This window comes from Penicillium angulare (assembly GCF_028827245.1).
Source record: "Penicillium angulare strain IBT 27051 chromosome Unknown utg000004l_segment0_segment0, whole genome shotgun sequence".
Taxonomy (NCBI): domain Eukaryota; kingdom Fungi; phylum Ascomycota; class Eurotiomycetes; order Eurotiales; family Aspergillaceae; genus Penicillium; species Penicillium angulare.
Genome location: NW_026623163.1, coordinates 2,796,866 through 2,815,199, shown reverse-complemented (window position 1 = coordinate 2,815,199; position 18,334 = coordinate 2,796,866). Strand labels below are relative to the sequence as shown.

At 48.1% G+C, this 18,334-nt stretch overlaps 6 protein-coding genes across 6 annotated transcripts; 2 read left to right on the top strand and 4 right to left on the bottom strand.

Annotated features, from left to right (window-relative positions):
- Positions 1–332: 332 nt before the first annotated feature.
- On the bottom strand, positions 333–1,587 carry N7478_004995 (pepsin-like aspartic protease; the record flags this gene model as incomplete). Its single annotated transcript, XM_056921209.1, has 2 exons — positions 333–1,191; positions 1,271–1,587. 2 exons carry the CDS (start codon positions 1,585–1,587, stop codon positions 333–335), a joined length of 1,176 nt encoding a protein of 391 aa, XP_056779246.1.
- Positions 1,588–4,425: 2,838 nt separating this feature from the next.
- Positions 4,426–7,817, bottom strand: N7478_004994 (uncharacterized protein; the record flags this gene model as incomplete). The annotated part of the gene is made up of 4 exons (XM_056921208.1): positions 4,426–5,202; positions 5,264–5,565; positions 5,741–7,597; positions 7,688–7,817. 4 exons carry the CDS (start codon positions 7,815–7,817, stop codon positions 4,426–4,428), a joined length of 3,066 nt encoding a protein of 1,021 aa, XP_056779245.1.
- A 743-nt stretch (positions 7,818–8,560) lies between these two features.
- N7478_004993 (putative UV radiation resistance protein (UVRAG)) lies at positions 8,561–10,470 on the bottom strand (the record flags this gene model as incomplete). Its single annotated transcript, XM_056921207.1, has 2 exons — positions 8,561–10,333; positions 10,399–10,470. 2 exons carry the CDS (start codon positions 10,468–10,470, stop codon positions 8,561–8,563), a joined length of 1,845 nt encoding a protein of 614 aa, XP_056779244.1.
- Positions 10,471–10,774: 304 nt separating this feature from the next.
- Positions 10,775–11,910, top strand: N7478_004992 (mitochondrial 54S ribosomal protein mL67; the record flags this gene model as incomplete). Its single annotated transcript, XM_056921206.1, has 2 exons — positions 10,775–11,050; positions 11,143–11,910. 2 exons carry the CDS (start codon positions 10,775–10,777, stop codon positions 11,908–11,910), a joined length of 1,044 nt encoding a protein of 347 aa, XP_056779243.1.
- Positions 11,911–12,662: 752 nt separating this feature from the next.
- N7478_004991 (phytanoyl-CoA dioxygenase family protein) lies at positions 12,663–13,717 on the top strand (the record flags this gene model as incomplete). Its single annotated transcript, XM_056921205.1, has 2 exons — positions 12,663–12,718; positions 12,781–13,717. The coding sequence occupies 2 exons, from the start codon at positions 12,663–12,665 to the stop codon at positions 13,715–13,717; spliced, it is 993 nt and encodes a 330-aa protein (XP_056779242.1).
- A 2,502-nt stretch (positions 13,718–16,219) lies between these two features.
- On the bottom strand, positions 16,220–18,117 carry N7478_004990 (FAD-binding oxidoreductase; the record flags this gene model as incomplete). The annotated part of the gene is made up of 4 exons (XM_056921204.1): positions 16,220–16,396; positions 16,462–17,530; positions 17,597–17,797; positions 17,852–18,117. The coding sequence occupies 4 exons, from the start codon at positions 18,115–18,117 to the stop codon at positions 16,220–16,222; spliced, it is 1,713 nt and encodes a 570-aa protein (XP_056779241.1).
- Positions 18,118–18,334: the final 217 nt, after the last annotated feature.

Genomic DNA, 18,334 nt, shown 5'->3' with positions numbered 1-18,334 from the left:
TTTGATGCAGTTTACCCGATGATTAGCATAGTAATACTAGTCGATGGTAAATACTATGTCCGAGACCTCTATATCTACAGGCTACGAATCTAATGAGACAAGAAAAGAGTTATATCAAATGCGTTGTATATACTGTGTGCTGCACGCATTGTCAAAGACACCATGTACAAACCAAGCCGCGTCCAAGACTTGGCGGAGGTGAAAATGTTCAACATTCCCTCTCAATCATACCAAGCTAGCCCCGCTAGCTATCCTTCACTCATACACTCATCGATCCTTTCCTCGCAGCAGGAAAGAGCATCATCATGTATCAACACTTGAGTTGCACGAACTTAAGAGGACTGGGCGGCGAACCCAAGGCGAGGGCCGTTGGAGTCGAAGACAACGTACTGGCTCTTCAGGAAGATGTCACCGAAGATGGAGAAGCCAATGCCGGAGTTGCTCTGGATACCACCGAAACAGGTGGAGGAGCCCTGGGAGGCAGGGGCGTAGTTGATCAGGTCACCGGGGACAACGGCATCGTATCCGGAGATGGTGACAGTGAAATCGGGAAGCTTGGAAGAGCAGTCGAATGTGTAACCACCAGCGGAGGAGTCCTGCTGGGCACCCTGGACCTGCTTGTAGTAGGCAGACACAACGTCGTCATCGAGCAGGAGGAGGGTGGTACCGGTGTCAGCAATACCCTTGATGGAGCTGCCCTTGGAGGAACCGACGGAGTAGCTGTCGGCGGTGAACTCCCAGAAGCCCTGAGAGTTGTCGACATCAGCGTAGGCGAGAGAGCCAGTGTACTTGGACTTGTCGATGAAGCCGAAGTCGTAGGTGCCAGGAGCGTTGTGCTTCAGGGTCACAGCGAAGAGAGGAGAAGCGAGCGAAGACTTCACGGTGTCAAAGAAAGTGGTCTGAGCCTTAGGCTTGACAGTGTTGATGGAGCTGAAAGCAAGACCCAGGAGACCGTCGTTGTTCTGGTCCTTGGTGAACTGAGCGCTGATCTTGGAGGCAGCCTCGACAGCCTGGCCGGAGGCCTTGACGCTGCCAACGGAGACGGTGTCCTTGTAGACGTCACCGCTGGCGGAGGAGCCATCACCGTAGGAGATGGACCAAGAGGCGCCAGCCAGCTTGGTGCCGTTGTTGGGCTTGTAGACGCTGTGGCCAGACTGCTCAGAGGAAGGCAGCTGCTCGGAGAAGACCCACCTATGAACAGGGTTAGCTGTCATGCATTTGATAGATTATGGACACATTTCTGTGTATTGGATATGCAGGTTCCTCTTACAGATCGGCAGAGCCGGTGTCAAAGTCCAGGTTCAGGGTAGTACCACCGACGTTGACGGGGGTGAGGTACTCCTCGTCGTTGGACTCAGGAGTGGTGGTAGCAGCACCACTCTGCTGGGCAGCAGCCTGGACATGGCTGGGAACGTTACCGCCATACTTAGCAATGGCATGAGCGTAGTTGCCAGCGAAGTTCTTGGTCTTAGTAGCAGGAATGGAAACCTGGTTGATACTGAAGCTCTTCTTGCCTCCAGTGGGGACAGCGGAAGTGACAGAGGCGAGGCCAGCGAGGGCAACAGTGATCTTGCTGAAGACAACCATGATGGCGTTTATTCAAAGAACGACTCTAAAAGAATGGAATCGAGGAAAGTTGGTGATGAGTGGATGAAGAACCACCAAAAACGGCCGGACATCGAGGGTTCTTTATACTTCTTCGAATGCTTCTCTATCTTGAAAGGATCCAAAGAATAAATGGCACCAATGATGGTAGCTATGGCACGATCCAGGAGAAGGAGATTTTGCTCTTCAGGGAAACCATCGTTGCCGATCCAAAAAATGCAGGGATCTCGGACCCGTAAACTTCGAGATCACCACGGAGTCCATCGGCCAGCCAGATGGAACGACGGATTGAACTCTCCACCAGGGGTAGAGAACCAAAGAGGAATCACGGAAGTGGAGGAACCGCGTTTCGTGAGGGCCAAATGGGGCTGATGGATGGATGGGGGGTCTGATAGCGCTAGAGTGGCCCACCAATGCACCTTGGAGGCGGGGGGAAAACAGCCAGCGATTATGACACAGGAGGTGTTTCTGCAGTACCAAAAGCTACATTGATTTTGATTCCCATCACGGAGAAGTCCGGTCACAGTTTAACACGAGAAGTCTGATGGAAGCTTGTCACCCATTCGGCAGAGCCCTGACGATCCCCATACGCCGTCTCCGACGGCGCAATGTGCCCAGGAGGAGTGGGGTTCGGGGGAGCCATTGAGAATGCATTAATGGAAACCCTGTTCATTAAGCCAGAGCTTTCGCGCAAAGGTGCCAAGTCCCCTGGCGATCGTGTCCCGTTATCTCCAAGTTCAGCCAATCACTGCCTGAACGAGCATCTCGTAGACTTTGCCCCTCTGTAATCGAGGTAGCATCGTGCCTGGATGTGATGATCAGACAAAACGTGAACGTGAGTTTTTATTGGATGAGCAACACCACGGGTGAATTAATCAACTAGAACTTTCAAAACTAAAACCCTTGGGATGTATACAGAGTTACCTGAGTTTATTGGGTGTGCCTGAATGCTAAAAGAAATTGAAGGGTTCCATAATAGTACGCGGAGCGTCATACTCCTTCCTAGCCCCAGGGTGCTCCCCCGAAACTTCCAAGTACCATGATATAATTATGGGTCACTAAGTTTCCATTTGTATTTCAGCCAGAATTTGGAGGATCTAGTCTGATCCAAACGGAAATCTTGGTTCAGCAGCCTAAGATTGTGTCGATATTGCGAACAATCTATTCCACAGTAGATTCTCAAGAAATCACCAAGATTCAAGCTGCCAAGAAGAATAGAACAATTTAGACCAATATCGACCATTCATAAAACCCTCTTACATACATTTCCGACCGGAGTCCGTAACAGATCGGCCCTGCATATCCGTTAGACCCTGCAGATTAGTTCTATGACAACTTCTCCGTACAAATCTCGCAACCATCACCGCAATCCGCGTTTAATCCGAGTATACAATCCTCACGGAATGAACTTTTAAGAACGAACCGATGCCGATCGCAAGGCCGATGTGACCCTTCTCATCAGAGTATACTCGTATCATCGTAAGTGACCATCAGAGTTCCGGACAGAAAGAAGATCCTTCCAGAGGACGATCATCAGACGTCCACAATAACCCAATTCGGTGGAGATCAACTCTTCATCAGATAGATCGACGATGGCTTGCAGAAGAACCCTGACTCGTAAACGTGCGATCGCACCTGCTATCTTACATAGTCGTGATAGGTTGCAGTGCGGGAAGAATCTCACGTACGATTTCAAATGTTGCCGCTCTAAAGAGCTTCATGTCCCCGCACGAGAGGAATCAAGAGGCGACAGGCTCGGCAATTGAATCCTTCCAGGATCGGTTTACCCGAGTAGGCATATGTGGTTGTGGTATGGCTACCGCTGTAGTAGGAGACGTGCATACATGTATGCAGTCACAAGGCTGAATTGTACCTTTGCTACGGTTCAAAAAGGATATAGATCGACTAGTCGGATAGAACTGGAGAGGGAAAGTATACAGAGATTCCAGAAGTGATCGTCCTTTCATCTCTAGGCATTTTTCAGGATGTACATGAAGTGTGAAGTATTAAAATAGAAAGTTTAGCTAGGCCCGGGGGCCAAACGTGGGCCAGAGCAAGATGCAATTGGCACACCATAAAGTACTCAGCTTTAGTCATAAGCGTCAAGTGAGGATTCTTCTACCGCACGCAAGTAGAGTCTATCGTGGCCCCATTTCACATTTTGCATTGTTGGGTACTCTCTTGGACCCCGCCTACATTAAAACATCAGGATCATGTAAACTCCAAGCCACCCCGAGAGTCTTATTTCGCGCGGCTGAAATATGGTAGATTAGATTAAAAAGCAGGGGCTAACAAGTTACGATAACGTTGGAGCCTTGGCTCAATCGAGGCTTAGCATAACAGCATGTGAAGTGTCCACTAGCCTTCATATATCGACATGAAACTCGGCCCCGCCATATTGAGACCCGACGGAGGCCGAGCGGGGGCAAGACGAGGACCCTTAATCTCGACGGCTACGGGATACTACAGTCTCGAAGGAATAGAACAGATAAACATAATGAATTGAAACAAATCGAGGGATCTCTCATATGATCCAGGGGCTCTAAGTTACCACTTGGGAAAATATAATGTTCGACTGATCGAAATGGCAGGAGACAAGACGTGTTTCAACCAGAGTGCAACGCCAACGAATCGGAACCTTCATCCCACTATAACGCGAAAACAGAACGAGGACGCCAGAATTGTCGATCCCGCAGGGGTATAATAGTTTAAATGGAGGGGAATAAAAGAGAGAAAAAATAAAATAAAAAGGTACTTGTCACACGGTTCCATGCATTATCCCAGGAAGGCTGGGTTCTTGATGATCAGGGACCAGCTAGATCACGGTAGGAACTGGGAGCCCAATGGTCCCCCCGACTCGCCTTCCCCGTGAGCATTGCTGTCATAACCCTCGTTAAGTAAAACCTCTAACATGTCAAACTCGCCAAGCATTGGTCCGGTCCCACCCAGACCTTGATCAACCACCGCGGTGGAGCTGTTGAAGAATTGATCCAGAGGAAGAGCAAACCAATCTGGGAGACCAGTAATTGCTCCTGTGCTATCCCCGGGGGTTTGTGAGGGCATTGCATGATTTGATGACGACCGCTCGAGATCATTGGCGGGCAATGACGAGTTTGAATCATAGTAGTTGTAATAGACGGATGGAGGTGGCGGCATAAATGATACGTTCATGTTTGATGAGTTGATCGTTTGCGCAGGAATATTGGCAAGAGGGTCGTGCGATGATCCAATCGTCCCTGGCGGCTGTCCGCCGGTGCTATCAACATATCCCATGCCGCTTGGCGTTGCATCATGTGTGGATGACCAAGGTGTCTGTTGTCCATCACGGCGGCCCGAAACACTTTCGCGCGGTGGCGACTGAGCTCGCGAAACTGGTGCGGAGCCTCGGTCCTGTCCATCACCATCTACACCGCGATCATGAGGTGCAAAACGAAGGAAACGGTTTCGAATGCTACTCGTCAAAAGCTGCAGCAGTCGAGCGACAGTGTTACTGATGTGCACGTCATCGACAACGAAAGTACGCAGTGCCTCCACAGTCCGGTCTTGAAGGTCTAGAGAGACTCGCACGTCGTCCTCACGAGCGCCAAGGGTAAATGTCTGCAACCGCGGGGTCAGTGGCGTGTCTCCAAAAATATATGCTTGCCACTGTGGAACTTACCTTCAGAATGAAGATCATGCCAGACAGAATTCGGAAAAATGTGCGAATAGGAGCGTGCTTCAGGCGCCCTTCCGGAACGAGTCCTTCAAGAACGGTTTGTAGAATTTTGCGTGAGGCATCCACGACTTCCTGTATGTATTGTTCATTTACTCGGTAGAGCTCCATTAATGTCCGGAACCATGTAGTACTGCCCGGTGAAAGACCAGGGCCGGACCGCCCAGGTTGTGTTTGAGCAGATTCGTTCGACATGTTCGTCCAGCGATCGACAACAGCCTGTAAAGCAAGTGAATTGACATATAATCCTATGTAGCATTAGCAGGTAGCGATGGGATTCCGATTTATCCAGCCCGATTCTGATAGACTCACGCGTATACTCGTATTCAATCAACAATACACTTCGCATAGCCGACGTAACTAATTCATTGTTAGTTGTCTTCTAGCACGTAGAATTAGTTATTTCTTTTATCGAGGACTCACGATTTACACGATCGAGACGCTGCCGGAAATCTCGCAACTGAGGCTGGAACCAGTCGATTTGCTCGCGATACCTCCCACTCTTGATCAATTCTGTAGTTTGCTCACTGGATGCAAAAAGCTGGTGATTGGCCTGATAGACAATTTTTGAGATAGCCATCCAGCAATCCTGCATCCTATCAATATCCGGATCACTATCTTTCGGATCGAAATTATTGCCCGGAACATCTTGGCCCCACTCGGGCAAGGGAAGCATTGATGGAATGCCAAGTCGTCCGCTGCTATGTGTAATGAATACTAAAATCAATTTTCGTAGGCGTTGTTTGCGTGTATGTTCCGCAGGGGATTCAGGTGCAGCCTTCGGCTCGCTTTTATGATCAAATACACCAAGTTCAAAAGCAAGAGCTTGCGCGGTACTCAATAGCATCCAGGACATCCGATCTGATCGCCAAGCCGGCTCCAGCCATTTTTGGAAAGCAAGTCTACCTTCAGGTGATGTCTTTGTCTGTTCGCCATCAGGATCTAAGTCCTTATCGGCACCGCTTTGACCCTGAGCATCAATATCTAACAATGTGTTTTCATCGTCACCTGGAGGGAAGTGAAGGTTTCGGGGATGCCAATCTGTAAGGATCAATAGAGCTTCAACGGTTCCAAGAGCTCTTAAATTTCCTTTAGCATTGGGCCTACCAGACGTTGGCGCGAGATCGAGGGAACGTGGTCGGCCGACACCTGGACCTCCAGCATCATATTTTTCTTGACCCCAGAAAAGGCGTTCGATCATGCCACGCAGATATGACCAGAGGCGGTCGTGGATGTAAAATGCCCGTGTGCTAGCACCGTCACCCTTAGGTTTTAGATGCCGCGAAGCAATTGTTAGAATCGTCACAGCCAAGACCGGTTCTTCAGTGAGCAAAAGGCGATGTTTGGCGGGTTGAGAGTAGTCCGGAGTGACCACTGGACTCATTGGAGCTAAGTTCTCGTAGTAGTAGGCCACATAATCCATGCCTTCTTCGACAGTCATCCACCCCGCACGTACAAATCGCAGTCGCGACCATGCACGAACAGCATCGGCATGCCCTGGGTCTGGAGTATTGCCTGTCTCATCCGCATTGCCTGTGCCACCGGACATTTGAATATCTGGCATACCCGATCCCCCGCCTTGATGAAATCCACCACCACCGATAGACACCCCAGATCGAGGAGTTCGTGAGAAAGATCCGCTCAGATTCCCTGGAGAATTGACGTGTGCGAGAGGAGAAGGGCCAGAGTTGAATGATGATACCGATTGCCTCGCAGCAAAGCGATTCATATCTTCTGTTCTCCCCGCTGCTTCGGAGAGCAAATGTAAAGCATCGTGTGTATTAGTGATGGCTGGCGATAATAATTCCACTGCAGTACGATTTAACATAGGCGGGCCTCCGTATCCCGAGGTTGAGCTCCTCTCATTACCCGAGTAATTAGGTATAGGTATGCGCGGGTTCCTCGATTCCAGAAAATGACGAGCGGGTGAAGCTATGGGTGCACTCGGTGTGTATCGCTGGGAAGCTGCCGCAGCCGCAGTCGCAGCTGCTGCCGGTGCTGGTGGTACTGGTGGTGCTTCAGGCCAGCGTTGGCGAGCTCGGTATCCATCACTATCAAAGGACGGTTCAGAGGGAATATATGTAGATTCATCGTTAGAGGCTTCTTTCTTCGCAGCGACCTCACCGATCATCATCCGCTTGTCGCGGTGCAGAATGGGAGGCTCCTCGGCCTCCTGCGGAGGTTCGGAGAGTTTACGCTTGCGACGAGTTGCTGAAAATTCACATCTCTTGCTTTCGCGTCGACATCGTACACAAGGTGGTGGTCGAGGATTATCAACGCCTGGAGATGTCGGGATTTTGTGATCAGTCAGCTAGAACAAGAAAAAAATAATATACCGTCCCAAGTGGGATGAGAGATTGCTGATCTTACTGCCTAAGTCACACTTGACTTTGCGCTTGCGACAGGGATCGCAGGCCTGGTAGCCGCGCCTATGCTGTGGGTTATTAGGCGACGGTGATTTTCCGAGGTCACGGTCCACGCTATTGGAGTCTTGTCCCATGTTGGGCTCGAAACATAGACGTATTCAGCTTGAGTGGGTAGCGGGATACTGGGGAAAGCCGATGCAAAGCGAAGATAAGCAGGAAAGGGGTGGTGGGGTTGTTGCTTATATGAGCGAGAACCGATTGGACCATTGAGGACTAACAATAAACCAACATTAAAGACCAAAATCATGAACAAGACCAAAGATATTGGAAGGAACGAAGTTGAGCAGAAAAGGAAAAACATTAAAGAGCTTGAAACCTTTGCAAATCCTGTCTTATCACGGTCATACCAAACTCAACCGCGGCGTCTACGTAAAAGCCCCATTGCTCTCGTCCAGCCACCGAATTTCATTGTATAATAGTATCTCCTCCTGCGGGGTAATTGAAACTGTGATAGTTACATCCATGGCCTTTGCTAAATAGGTAGACCGTAGAGGGTTATCATCGTGAGCGTGACAGAGGTGATAAGCATCATACTACTAATAAGTGATATGTAATATATAGAATGCAGGTTACCTGTCTTCGTACCCAACATTATGCATATCTAGTATTCGTATGTTTATCATACTAGCCGTAAAGCCTTCTCATGTTGGGGTCCGAATTGTCAAATAATATTTGATACTTATGCAATACTACTTACTCCGAGCCCCATCCATGTATTCACCAATTCGCTCAATATGCTATGTACGCTATACATTGTATACAGCAACTCGATTGCCATTAATCACCGGGACCATGAAAGAAAGGAAAGTAAAAAAATCTATACAGCACGCGAAGATAGAGGCTGGGGGGCCGGTACTGCGGGCTTCCCTCTCCCATGAGCCAAACTAAGATTCCCGTTCATCCTGGACACTAAATCCCAAGCTTTCCGCGGTTGAACCAATTCACCAGATGCTGCACTCTCGACACTCCCACGACGAGAAAGCGTCGGGGTCATCCGACCAGAAAGAAGTGCTCGAATGCCACCTGCTTTTCGAGCTGGTATTTCTGAGGTGCTTGCTGTTAAGATATAGAGGAGGTACTTGAGATTGGGAAGAGTGTACCGGATATCCAAGCCTCGGATGCCAGATTTATTGAGTAGAAACTCAATGTTTTTGTTCAAGAGAAAGACGCCATACTCAAAGCGGTAATGCACGCTGACGGGGTATAGGGGAAATGTTCGTTGTGGAAGATCTTGGGATATATGATCTTGAATCAAGGAGGTTGACTGGTTGGGGCTTATTGGGTAAGGAATAGCCACCGAGAGGTAAAATGATAGCAAGTATACCAGGTGAGCGGTGAATCCAAGTGCTGCTGCGACTACCTCACGATTAATATCGTCAAAGTGGGAGTTTGGAAGAGGGAGACCGGCGATAGTGAAAGCCAGTGTTTTATCAGGAACAGGTTCAATGGGATAAATAACCATAAGGTCTTCGGCTATACGCCGGACTTGACCCTTAGTCTCTTCCGAGTTGTAGTTTAGCAATTGTTCACTAGAGACCAACTTTTCCTGTGCGTCGGGGAGGTGACGTTGAGCTTTATCCTGGGAAACGCGGCCTTGATTCATAGTTTCTTTCCGAGATTTGATACTTGATAATAAGTCTTCTTTGCGTTTCGAAGTGACTCGAAATTGCTTTCGCTCGGCAGCAACTGCTTGTTTGATAGAATTGAGACGATCGAGTGCCTTCGACGCGTCACTCGCAGTAGCCAACGCACCATCATTCCCTTTGAGAATATCACCAATTTGATGTTCCAGTTTTTCTCGAGTCGCCAGCGCATCTTGAATACATTCGTCTAAGTTTGCCAATCGCATCAATGCGTCGTAGGAGGAAGTAGGCAGAGGTACTCCGTCGAAGGTAGATCGCTGACCAGCACCATTGAGAGGGGCCTCGCTAGGCGGGATATCCGTCAGATTCGTGTACACTCCATCCGGGAAGTGAAACAGAATGGAGTTCGTAGGGAGTGGCTGATGGAAGCTTTCGATGGTTTTACCCAGAAATTGCAGTGACCGTAGATTTAGCTGTAGTTCTACTAGCAACACATACTCAGGGACTGCCTCCGTCTTGGTCCAGAGCTTTAACGTCAATCTGTCCTGCCGGGATATTCTAGGGCCGCAGAAGTTCAGGTCAAAAGCTTGGAACGTAGGATTGGTAGTCCTAGTCACTTCTTCGGTGATATAGACTGGACCGTCAAGTCCATCACAGTGTATCGAAGCCCATGTGTCCGCCATCCGCGTTTTCGTAATGTCTTCTAGACTAACTTGCCGTGTCCGAGGGTTGGGGTCGTTCCAAGGAAGGGTGCTGCGACGGCGTGGGTTGCGCTTTTCGGGCGTCGGGTTTGCATGGCCATCTTGCTTCGCGTGCGACTTGAGTTCGGTAAAGGAACGCGAAGGATGTAAAGAGCGGGTTTCATTCTGTGCGAGGATCTTTGACGGCGATTGCAGGGCATTGGGGATGTCGTCGTCATCAATTGTTTTTCCACGCGCTCGATTTTTTGGTCGCGTAACTACCAAGTTACGCACGGAGATGCCATGCAGGTGGCGTAGTTTGCGATTCTAGATTATTGTTAGGACATTTCTCTGATTCCACTCATCCCCTTATGGGTGCATGCATGCCATACCGATGAATAGAGCCACGGTCGGTCTTTGCGAGAGCCCGTTTCATGTTCCGGGTCCGCGACCGAGCTATCCATCGAGTCTGCTGGAGACGGGGGTAAAAGTCCGAGAGGGCCGGAGGATCACTCAGTAAAGTGACATGGTGGTGAGCTATGAAATTAGAAGGACGTGGGCTCAAGGAGTACTGCCTGGAGCAGACTGATAAGTGCGGAGAGCAAGAAATGCCAAGACAACAGCCGGCCCCGTCAAAAAATCCACCTCTGACTTCGACTTCACCGTCAACACAGACTCTCGATCCAACATCCCAGCCTCAACTCGTTATCCCTTTACGTTGCGCCCAATCGGACCCCTGGGTGCTTTCGCACACACATATAGGCCAGAATGGCCTCGTCAACTACCAAACCAGTCCAAAAGATCCTGGACTCGACCAAACTTGCGAGCTTGTCGAAATTTATCCGCAAACCACCAATTGATCCCAAAACTACAATCCAGGGGAAGATCCGTGATCCCAATTCCAATGCATTCAAGGAGTATGCGAAGCGCGAGGGTCTGCGATTGCAAAAGGCGCTGAACGCAATCACACATGGCAAGGACATCTTTGTCTACCATAATGTGCGCACAAAGCAGGTCGTGTATTCGCTGACTCGGTATTTGGAGGTGAGCAGTGACTGTTGAGCATTCCCTAGCAGTGACACCAATAACTATATGTCGTTGGAGCAACATGCTGACCAATTTTTCTCTTTCCCTAGGAAAACAACGTCCTCCGCCAGATGATTTACCATGGCAAGAAAACCATACCCGCCGAGCTCCGTCGTGATATGTGGGTGCCATACTACTCCGTCCACTTCAGCAGCTCAAGGTTGGGCTTGCGTGCATACCACCTGCTCCGTGAATTTTCAATGCAACGACAGCTCGCTCCGCCCCAAGAGATGATCACTGTAACAGAAGAGTACCTCACAGCTAAGCGACCAAGGGATCCCGTTGAAGCAGAGAAGTTCGACAGAATCAACAAGAAGCGACTTGGTCAAACAATGGAGAAGAAGGAGCGCGCCCGTGTCTTGATGGACCAGAAGGCGACCTCTGTTGCAGACATTGCGGCTGTCCTGGGTATCCAGCAAGAAGCCATCGAAAATGGACTGCTCGAGCGCTCCGACAAGCCTGGATACCTCACAAAGGCGGCGCGTCGCCGCCGCCGCGAAGCCTTCAACCAAGCACTGGAGCTGGAGGAGAAGCGTGGAGCCCGTGTCGCCGAACTTGAGGAGATCCTGAACAACAGCAGCCTCATGGATGTGGATGTGAAGATCGGCGATCCAGAGGGTTCTCGCCCCGAAGATCCCTTACAGGTGAAGATCCTTTGGCAGGATGTACATGACGCTCATTATGCCGAGTCCTGGATTGATGGCGTTGAGCACGGTCAGCTGAAGCTTGGCCGTAGCCCCGTGATGCCTAGTGAACAAGTTCTGCACAAGGCCAAGGTCCTCGCGGAAGACGGGTTCACGGAGGACAAGAAGGAGTAAACAAGTTCATTACTTTTGTTGAAGGGTCGTCCTGATCCTTGATATTCTGTTATAATTGGTGTCTGGACCATATTGAGCGATGTTTCCCTTCTGATATCTCCCTAAATCTGATTTTGAAATCGGGTGATTGGCGGAGCTATGTATTCTTTTTGTTTTCATGTGTTATCCAGTCTGTTCTGGAACACTTCTTGCATAAATTGTATTTTTAGATATTTTGGATCACTACAGTGACGAACAAAGATACTTAAAAGATCATTCTACAAGTAGCCTCCAAACCAAAATAAGTAAAGAAAAAATGCACTACAGAAGGTCTCGGATAGGGCGAAGTCTTCTAGACGAGATCGAATGACCACATCTTATACAGAATACAGCCATTACTTATCTTCCAAGATGAGACTTGCTGCACCCAAGCTGTTTGAGCCAAGTCCAAGTGCCACATCGCACCCTATTAACCTAAAATCCACGCTAGATTCAAGCCAGATACAACATTGCATGAAACTCTCGTCTGCTAGACTGTGGTTGGAGCTACTAGGTGGGATGGTGGCCCGTTTATCCGTTGAGATCCGCTGTCACTATGTATGGGTCAGATCTGCAATGTCCCGATATAACGCCGAGGAGATTGTCAATTTTTCAGTTCTGTTGGGGTATAAAGGCCGCCTCGGGACGCGTTTTCAAGGTTCAAATCATTGGAAAGTTTTTATTGAAACCCAGGAGATCTTACAAACCGAGCGCCGTAAATTATTTCTCCGAACATGACTACAACTACAACCAAGACCGTGACCAAACCGATTAATCGCTCACCCTTCAAGTATGTATCATGTATAGAGTTTCCAGGGTGCTTGAATTTACAATGACTAACCCCAGAGCCAGGATTGAAGGCCCCTATGGTGACTTCAGAGATGAACTTGAATCTGAAGGGTTCGTCGTCATCAAAAATGCGATAGCCCCGGAGAAAGCGAAATACTATCAACAGCAGTCGCTAGACTGGCTTCAAGATCTCAGCCCGAATATTGACTACGACAATCCCTCGACATGGACCAAGGAAAATCTCCCAATTGCAGGTGGGGCCAACAACTACTTTGCTTACAGTGTTGCACACGAGAAGTTTATGTGGGAGGCACGTCTGGAGCCGAAGGTTCTAGAGGCATTTGCTAAAATCTGGGGCACGGATGAATTACTCGTCTCCTTCGATGGTCTTAATATCACTCTGCCCAATAAACCGACTAGGGCACCATGGCCTCATGTGGACCAATCGCCACTTCGCCGCGGTCTCCACTGTATCCAAGGGATTATCAATCTCAGCCATGCAGGACCCGAAGATGGCTCGTTGATTTTGCTCCCCAAATCTAACGCCTTGTCTGATGAATTCTTTGACACCCAAGTTGATCCATCAACTTGGCAGGAAAGAGATTTTAGATTCTTCAGCGAAGAGGAAATGGAATGGTACCAGGCTCGTGGGGTCAAGCCCATGAAGGTCCTTGCAGAGCCTGGCGATTTGATCCTATGGGATTCACGTACTGCCCACTGGGGTGGTGAGCCAACCCCCCAAAGTAATACTATTCGAACGGTCATCTATGTATCGTATTCGCCAGCCAGCTTAGCTTCCGAAGAGGCTCTAGAACGAAAGAAAGAAGCGTTTGGATCGTTCCGGGCAACGGCGCACTGGCCTCATGACAATATTATGCTCCGCGATAACATCATATACCTCCCTGATGGGGCCGTGGATCCACGCAATCGGACTAGGCCGGTTGAGGAGCCCGAGTATACGGACCAGCTGCTCCGACTAGCTGGAGTAAACCCGTACTGAGACATGTGAACTATGCTGGAACGTCACACATTAGCAAATATTTGGGGTAGATAGATTTTCGTACATCAACAAACAAGTCTGCTTTGATTATTAAGATCGATTGGCAGTCAGTCGTTAGCTTCGGCTTCTCTCCCGCTTTCCCGCCCCCGCTCCACCAAACCCCCCAAGCATCTGCAAGTATCTAAATGGAGTTCCCCCGAAAACGAGCTCAGATTGCCTGCAAATTCTGTAGACATCGGTAAGCCTAGTTAATACCTTTATCCAGTTATCAGGATGCCTAATCATAATCTTTTTCAGGAAACGCAAATGCGATGGTGAACGACCGTCATGCGGGTTCTGTGCTAATGCCGGAGCCCAATGCGAGTACCAAGAAGGACCAAATGAAAAGTATTAGAAATTATCGCACCCTGTACCAAGTAATGAGACGCTAATTCAAAAAACAGATCTGAGGCAGATAAGACTCAAGAAATTTTAGAGCGATTAGAGCAATTGGAAAATCTTGTTAGACAACAGTCAACAATGATCACGACTATATCTGAACGTCTACTTGCGAGTGGTCCTAGTCCAAGTGCTCCGGATCCTTCTAATCTTAGCCCATCTCATATGCAGAGGCCATATGATCCTCTTGCTTTCCCGGCATACTCGTCTCTCATACATGAAGTCCGACCTTCTAGGAACGTGCGAATGAGATACGATAATAACGAAGATGGACCGCTCCTCATTCCATTGGGACACCAAACCCCCACGGGAAATTTATTGACACTTGACAAAATTCAAAAGCTTGTTGGTGAATATCCACAAGATTACTTTTTGATACTGGAGTCAGGGCGCAAACTACGACCCTTGGTTCCGCGATTGTCGTATGTGACGATTATTGAAAGATTGAATTCCGACTGCACGATGATCGACCTTTTGATATCTAGCTTTTTCACTCATGTGCATTCTCAGTTCCCCATACTAGAGCATGGACCGTTTTTGGTTACTTTTGAAAATTTTCTACAAAATAAAGAGTCGAACATATCTGCAGCGATTTGTCTCGTGGTGCTTGCTTTAGGTGAAATTTGTGCGGATCCTAACGCAGACTTTGATATGGAGTCTTCACAGACTGGTAATGGCACAGAATACTTTGCACATGCTCATCAAATCTTGAACAGCATGGAGACGGCCCCATTTTCAAGAGATTTGAACATGCCGCTAGCATTTCTTTATGCTTCTATTTATTTTCGTTTCAGATGCCGACCCCTTCAAGCTTGGAAATGCATACATTCGGCTTCAACAGCGGCTCAATTGGCGTTGTCTTAGTATGTTCGTCTTTTCTATTCTCTTTAGCCATGAACTGAAAGTAGTTGCAGTGTACAAGACAAGGCAATTCCACCCGGAAAACATACTATGGTAATTCGGATAGTTTGGGCATGCTACATACTCGAATGGTAAAGTACCTTCCATCATTATAGAAAATGTGAATTTTACTAACTAATATGACATCTTAAGCGATGATCTTGCTGAGTTTCATTTCCCTCGCAGCGGAATAGAAGCCCTGGTAGATGGACTGCCATTTCCAGAATTTACCGATCCAGCTGATCCTATCAACCTGAAATTTCTCGCGATGTGCTCCATGAGAAAACTTCTTAATCGCATCCATAGTACCATATATTCAAACAAACCAGTCGAGCTCAATATAATCGCCTTTCAACGAAACACAGATGACCCAAGGAGTTCAAGCCATCATTCATCAATTGCTTCGCTGGAGTCCGTGAACTTAGAGCTCAAGAGGCAGCTTGCTGTGTGGTTCGACTCGCTTCCAGATACTATCAAACCAGATCTTCAAGTCCCAAATACCCTTGATCTACAGGACTGTCAACTCCGATCACGATACCACGCTGCGACACACGTCATTTGTAGACCATGGCTCGTTTTTGCTGCACAGTTTCAAGAGACTCCATCAAGTGATTATGCTATGGCTAATTGCAAGGCGTGTGTGGACGCTTGTCGGAATCTCATCATTGCATCTGTACCTCTTCTCAAGAGGAGAACATATTCAGTATGGTTAAGATTGCAAGCGTTAGTCTTATTCTTGGACTCTTGAAATCAGCCTGAGTATTTGTACTAACATCGCATTTCAACAGGTTGCTAGCAGCGGTATTTGTCTTGTCAATAGCAAGGGATACACCGGCTCTCGCTTCACTTGTGCCGGACTACAATGAGCTTATTGAACAAGCGATGTTATCAACTGGGCCATGGGCTCGGTACCATGAGACAGCAGATGCTATTTTGGGAATTTTCAAGTTCATACGACAGAAATTGCAGCTCAAAGCTACTGTCGACACATAATCCATAGTTATCTAGTAAAATAGTATACTAGAGATTTGCCTATATGCATATTGGTCTACTGGTATTGAGGAATCAAGTATCCACTACTATATTCAATGCAAATTTCAAACTTTCAATGGTGATTAAAAATAGTAACCGAATATCGAGTTATGTACAATTATAATCTAACTTTTAAGGACCATATGCCCGGCACATACGTCCATTTTCCGAAACAGTCCATTCATCGGATCCAACAGCCGTCAGTCCGTGAAAGAGAGAGTGGGGGTCATATTTGGCCTTGATTCCACGAAGTGTAGCATAATTATCACCATAAAATGCCTGTTGCCAATTAGGCTGGTTAAAATCACCCTGAAATAATTTAGTTAGCACAATTCAACATAGATCAAGACAGAAACCGAAAGACCCATACATACCTCGTTCAAATAAGCACCAGACTCGGGTGCTAGTTTGCTCAAGCTAGGGACCAGTTCATTGGTCATAAGCTTACGGTTCTCGGCCATTTTCTCCGGCTGATCAAACTCCCATTTGGTCGTTATGAATGTGTGGGCAATTGCGTTCCGCCACGCAGGGTTCACAGCATTGTGCACATCTCCCACAACTTCCTTCGACACGTTAAGAGCAACAGTGGAAAAGGTAGAGCCCTTGGCAATTATGGAGCGAATGGAGTTCGTCAGCTCACTGTTGCTCTTGGGATCTTGGACAAGTGACCTGGGAAGAAGCCAGGAACCGTACATATCCACTCCGACCTTTACAAGCGGTATTTGAGCACTGTATTGCTCAAGATAAGACCCAAAATCCTCTGCTTGGTAGGTATAAATGATTCCAAGATTTTTCAGCTCATCGAGAAAGGGCTGAATGAGGCTTTCGAGTTTCTCCAGATGAATACCAGGTCCAGTCATAGGGATGATAGCGAAACCCACGCTACTGATCACGTTCAAGCTCACAACTCCCTCGTCAACGATAGAAGGCAGCAGAGCATTGTAGAACTCAACCGCTTTGTAAAAGGTATCTTGAGGTATACCAAGAGCTGCAAATGTAAGGTTGAACCCAGATACCCGGCTATCGGGATGGGTCTTCGATGTCATAGACCAAACAACACCATAGGTACCTCCTCCTCCGCCAGATAAGGCCCAGAAGAGATCAGTGTTTTGATGGCGATTTGCAACGAGGAATCTCCCATTGCCGTCAATAACCTCCCACTCGAGGACTTGGTCAGCACCCAATCCATACTTTGATGATAAGGTCGAATGTCCTCCGCCTTGACTGTATCCACCAGCCATACCGACAGTAGGGCATTCCCCGCTTACTACACGCAGACCACGGGCGTGTGCTGCCTCATAGGCCTCGATTCCTTGAACACCGGCACCAACCTTGACAGCTTTCCCTGTGTAATGTTCATCTTTCCAGTCCTTGAACTCAATCTCCTTTAGATGGTGTGTCCAGACCGAAAGGGCGCCTGCACCAGTTGATTTGCCATTGTAGCTAAAATATATCAGAAGGAAACAAAAAATAAAAGAGAAGTATATTGAAAATAGAGGGCGATCTCACTCATGACCAGTGTTGCGAATAATGAAACGAATATTATGCTTTGTCGCGAATTGCAATGTCTTCGCTACATGCTCTGGAGTAGAGACATCGACTGCATATCGAACAAAGTTACCGAGGGTACACGGCTTGGAGATGGGGTGAAACGGATCACAGGTTCCATTTGTGAAAAATGGGGCCATAAAGGACGATGAGGATTTATAGCTGCTAGTTATCAGTAATTAATTTCACATAATCCAAGCCAAAACAACCACTTACTGCTCTTCTGGCAAGAGCCAACCATTCTTTAAACTCTCACACTCTAGGAGATTGTAATTCGGAGCGTGACAGGGAGTTGCGAGAGGCACAGTTGCGACAAGGCGTCCATCGACAGACTGATTGAAGCCATCCCAAGTCTCGACTGAGGGCCAGCACTCATCACCGGGAAAGCATCGACATGGTGAGTCGCCAAATGCCTGAATTAAAGGGGCACTAACTACCAAACCGAGGAATATCCCGAGTTTTAGGGAGTAAAAGGACATCATTGAAGATTGCAATCCACGCTTAGTGTGCCGAGGCTTGAACTGGGGAAAGGGGGAATTATTCCATCAGGGTTCTGCAGCATTCTCATCTTTTGAAAAACCTCCTGAACATTCTTACAACCTACTCCGCTTTGACATAGAATTTGGAAACGGCCGATCTATTATGTTGATACATATGATCTATCCATCCAGCCATCCATAGATTAGCGTTTTCGGCCAA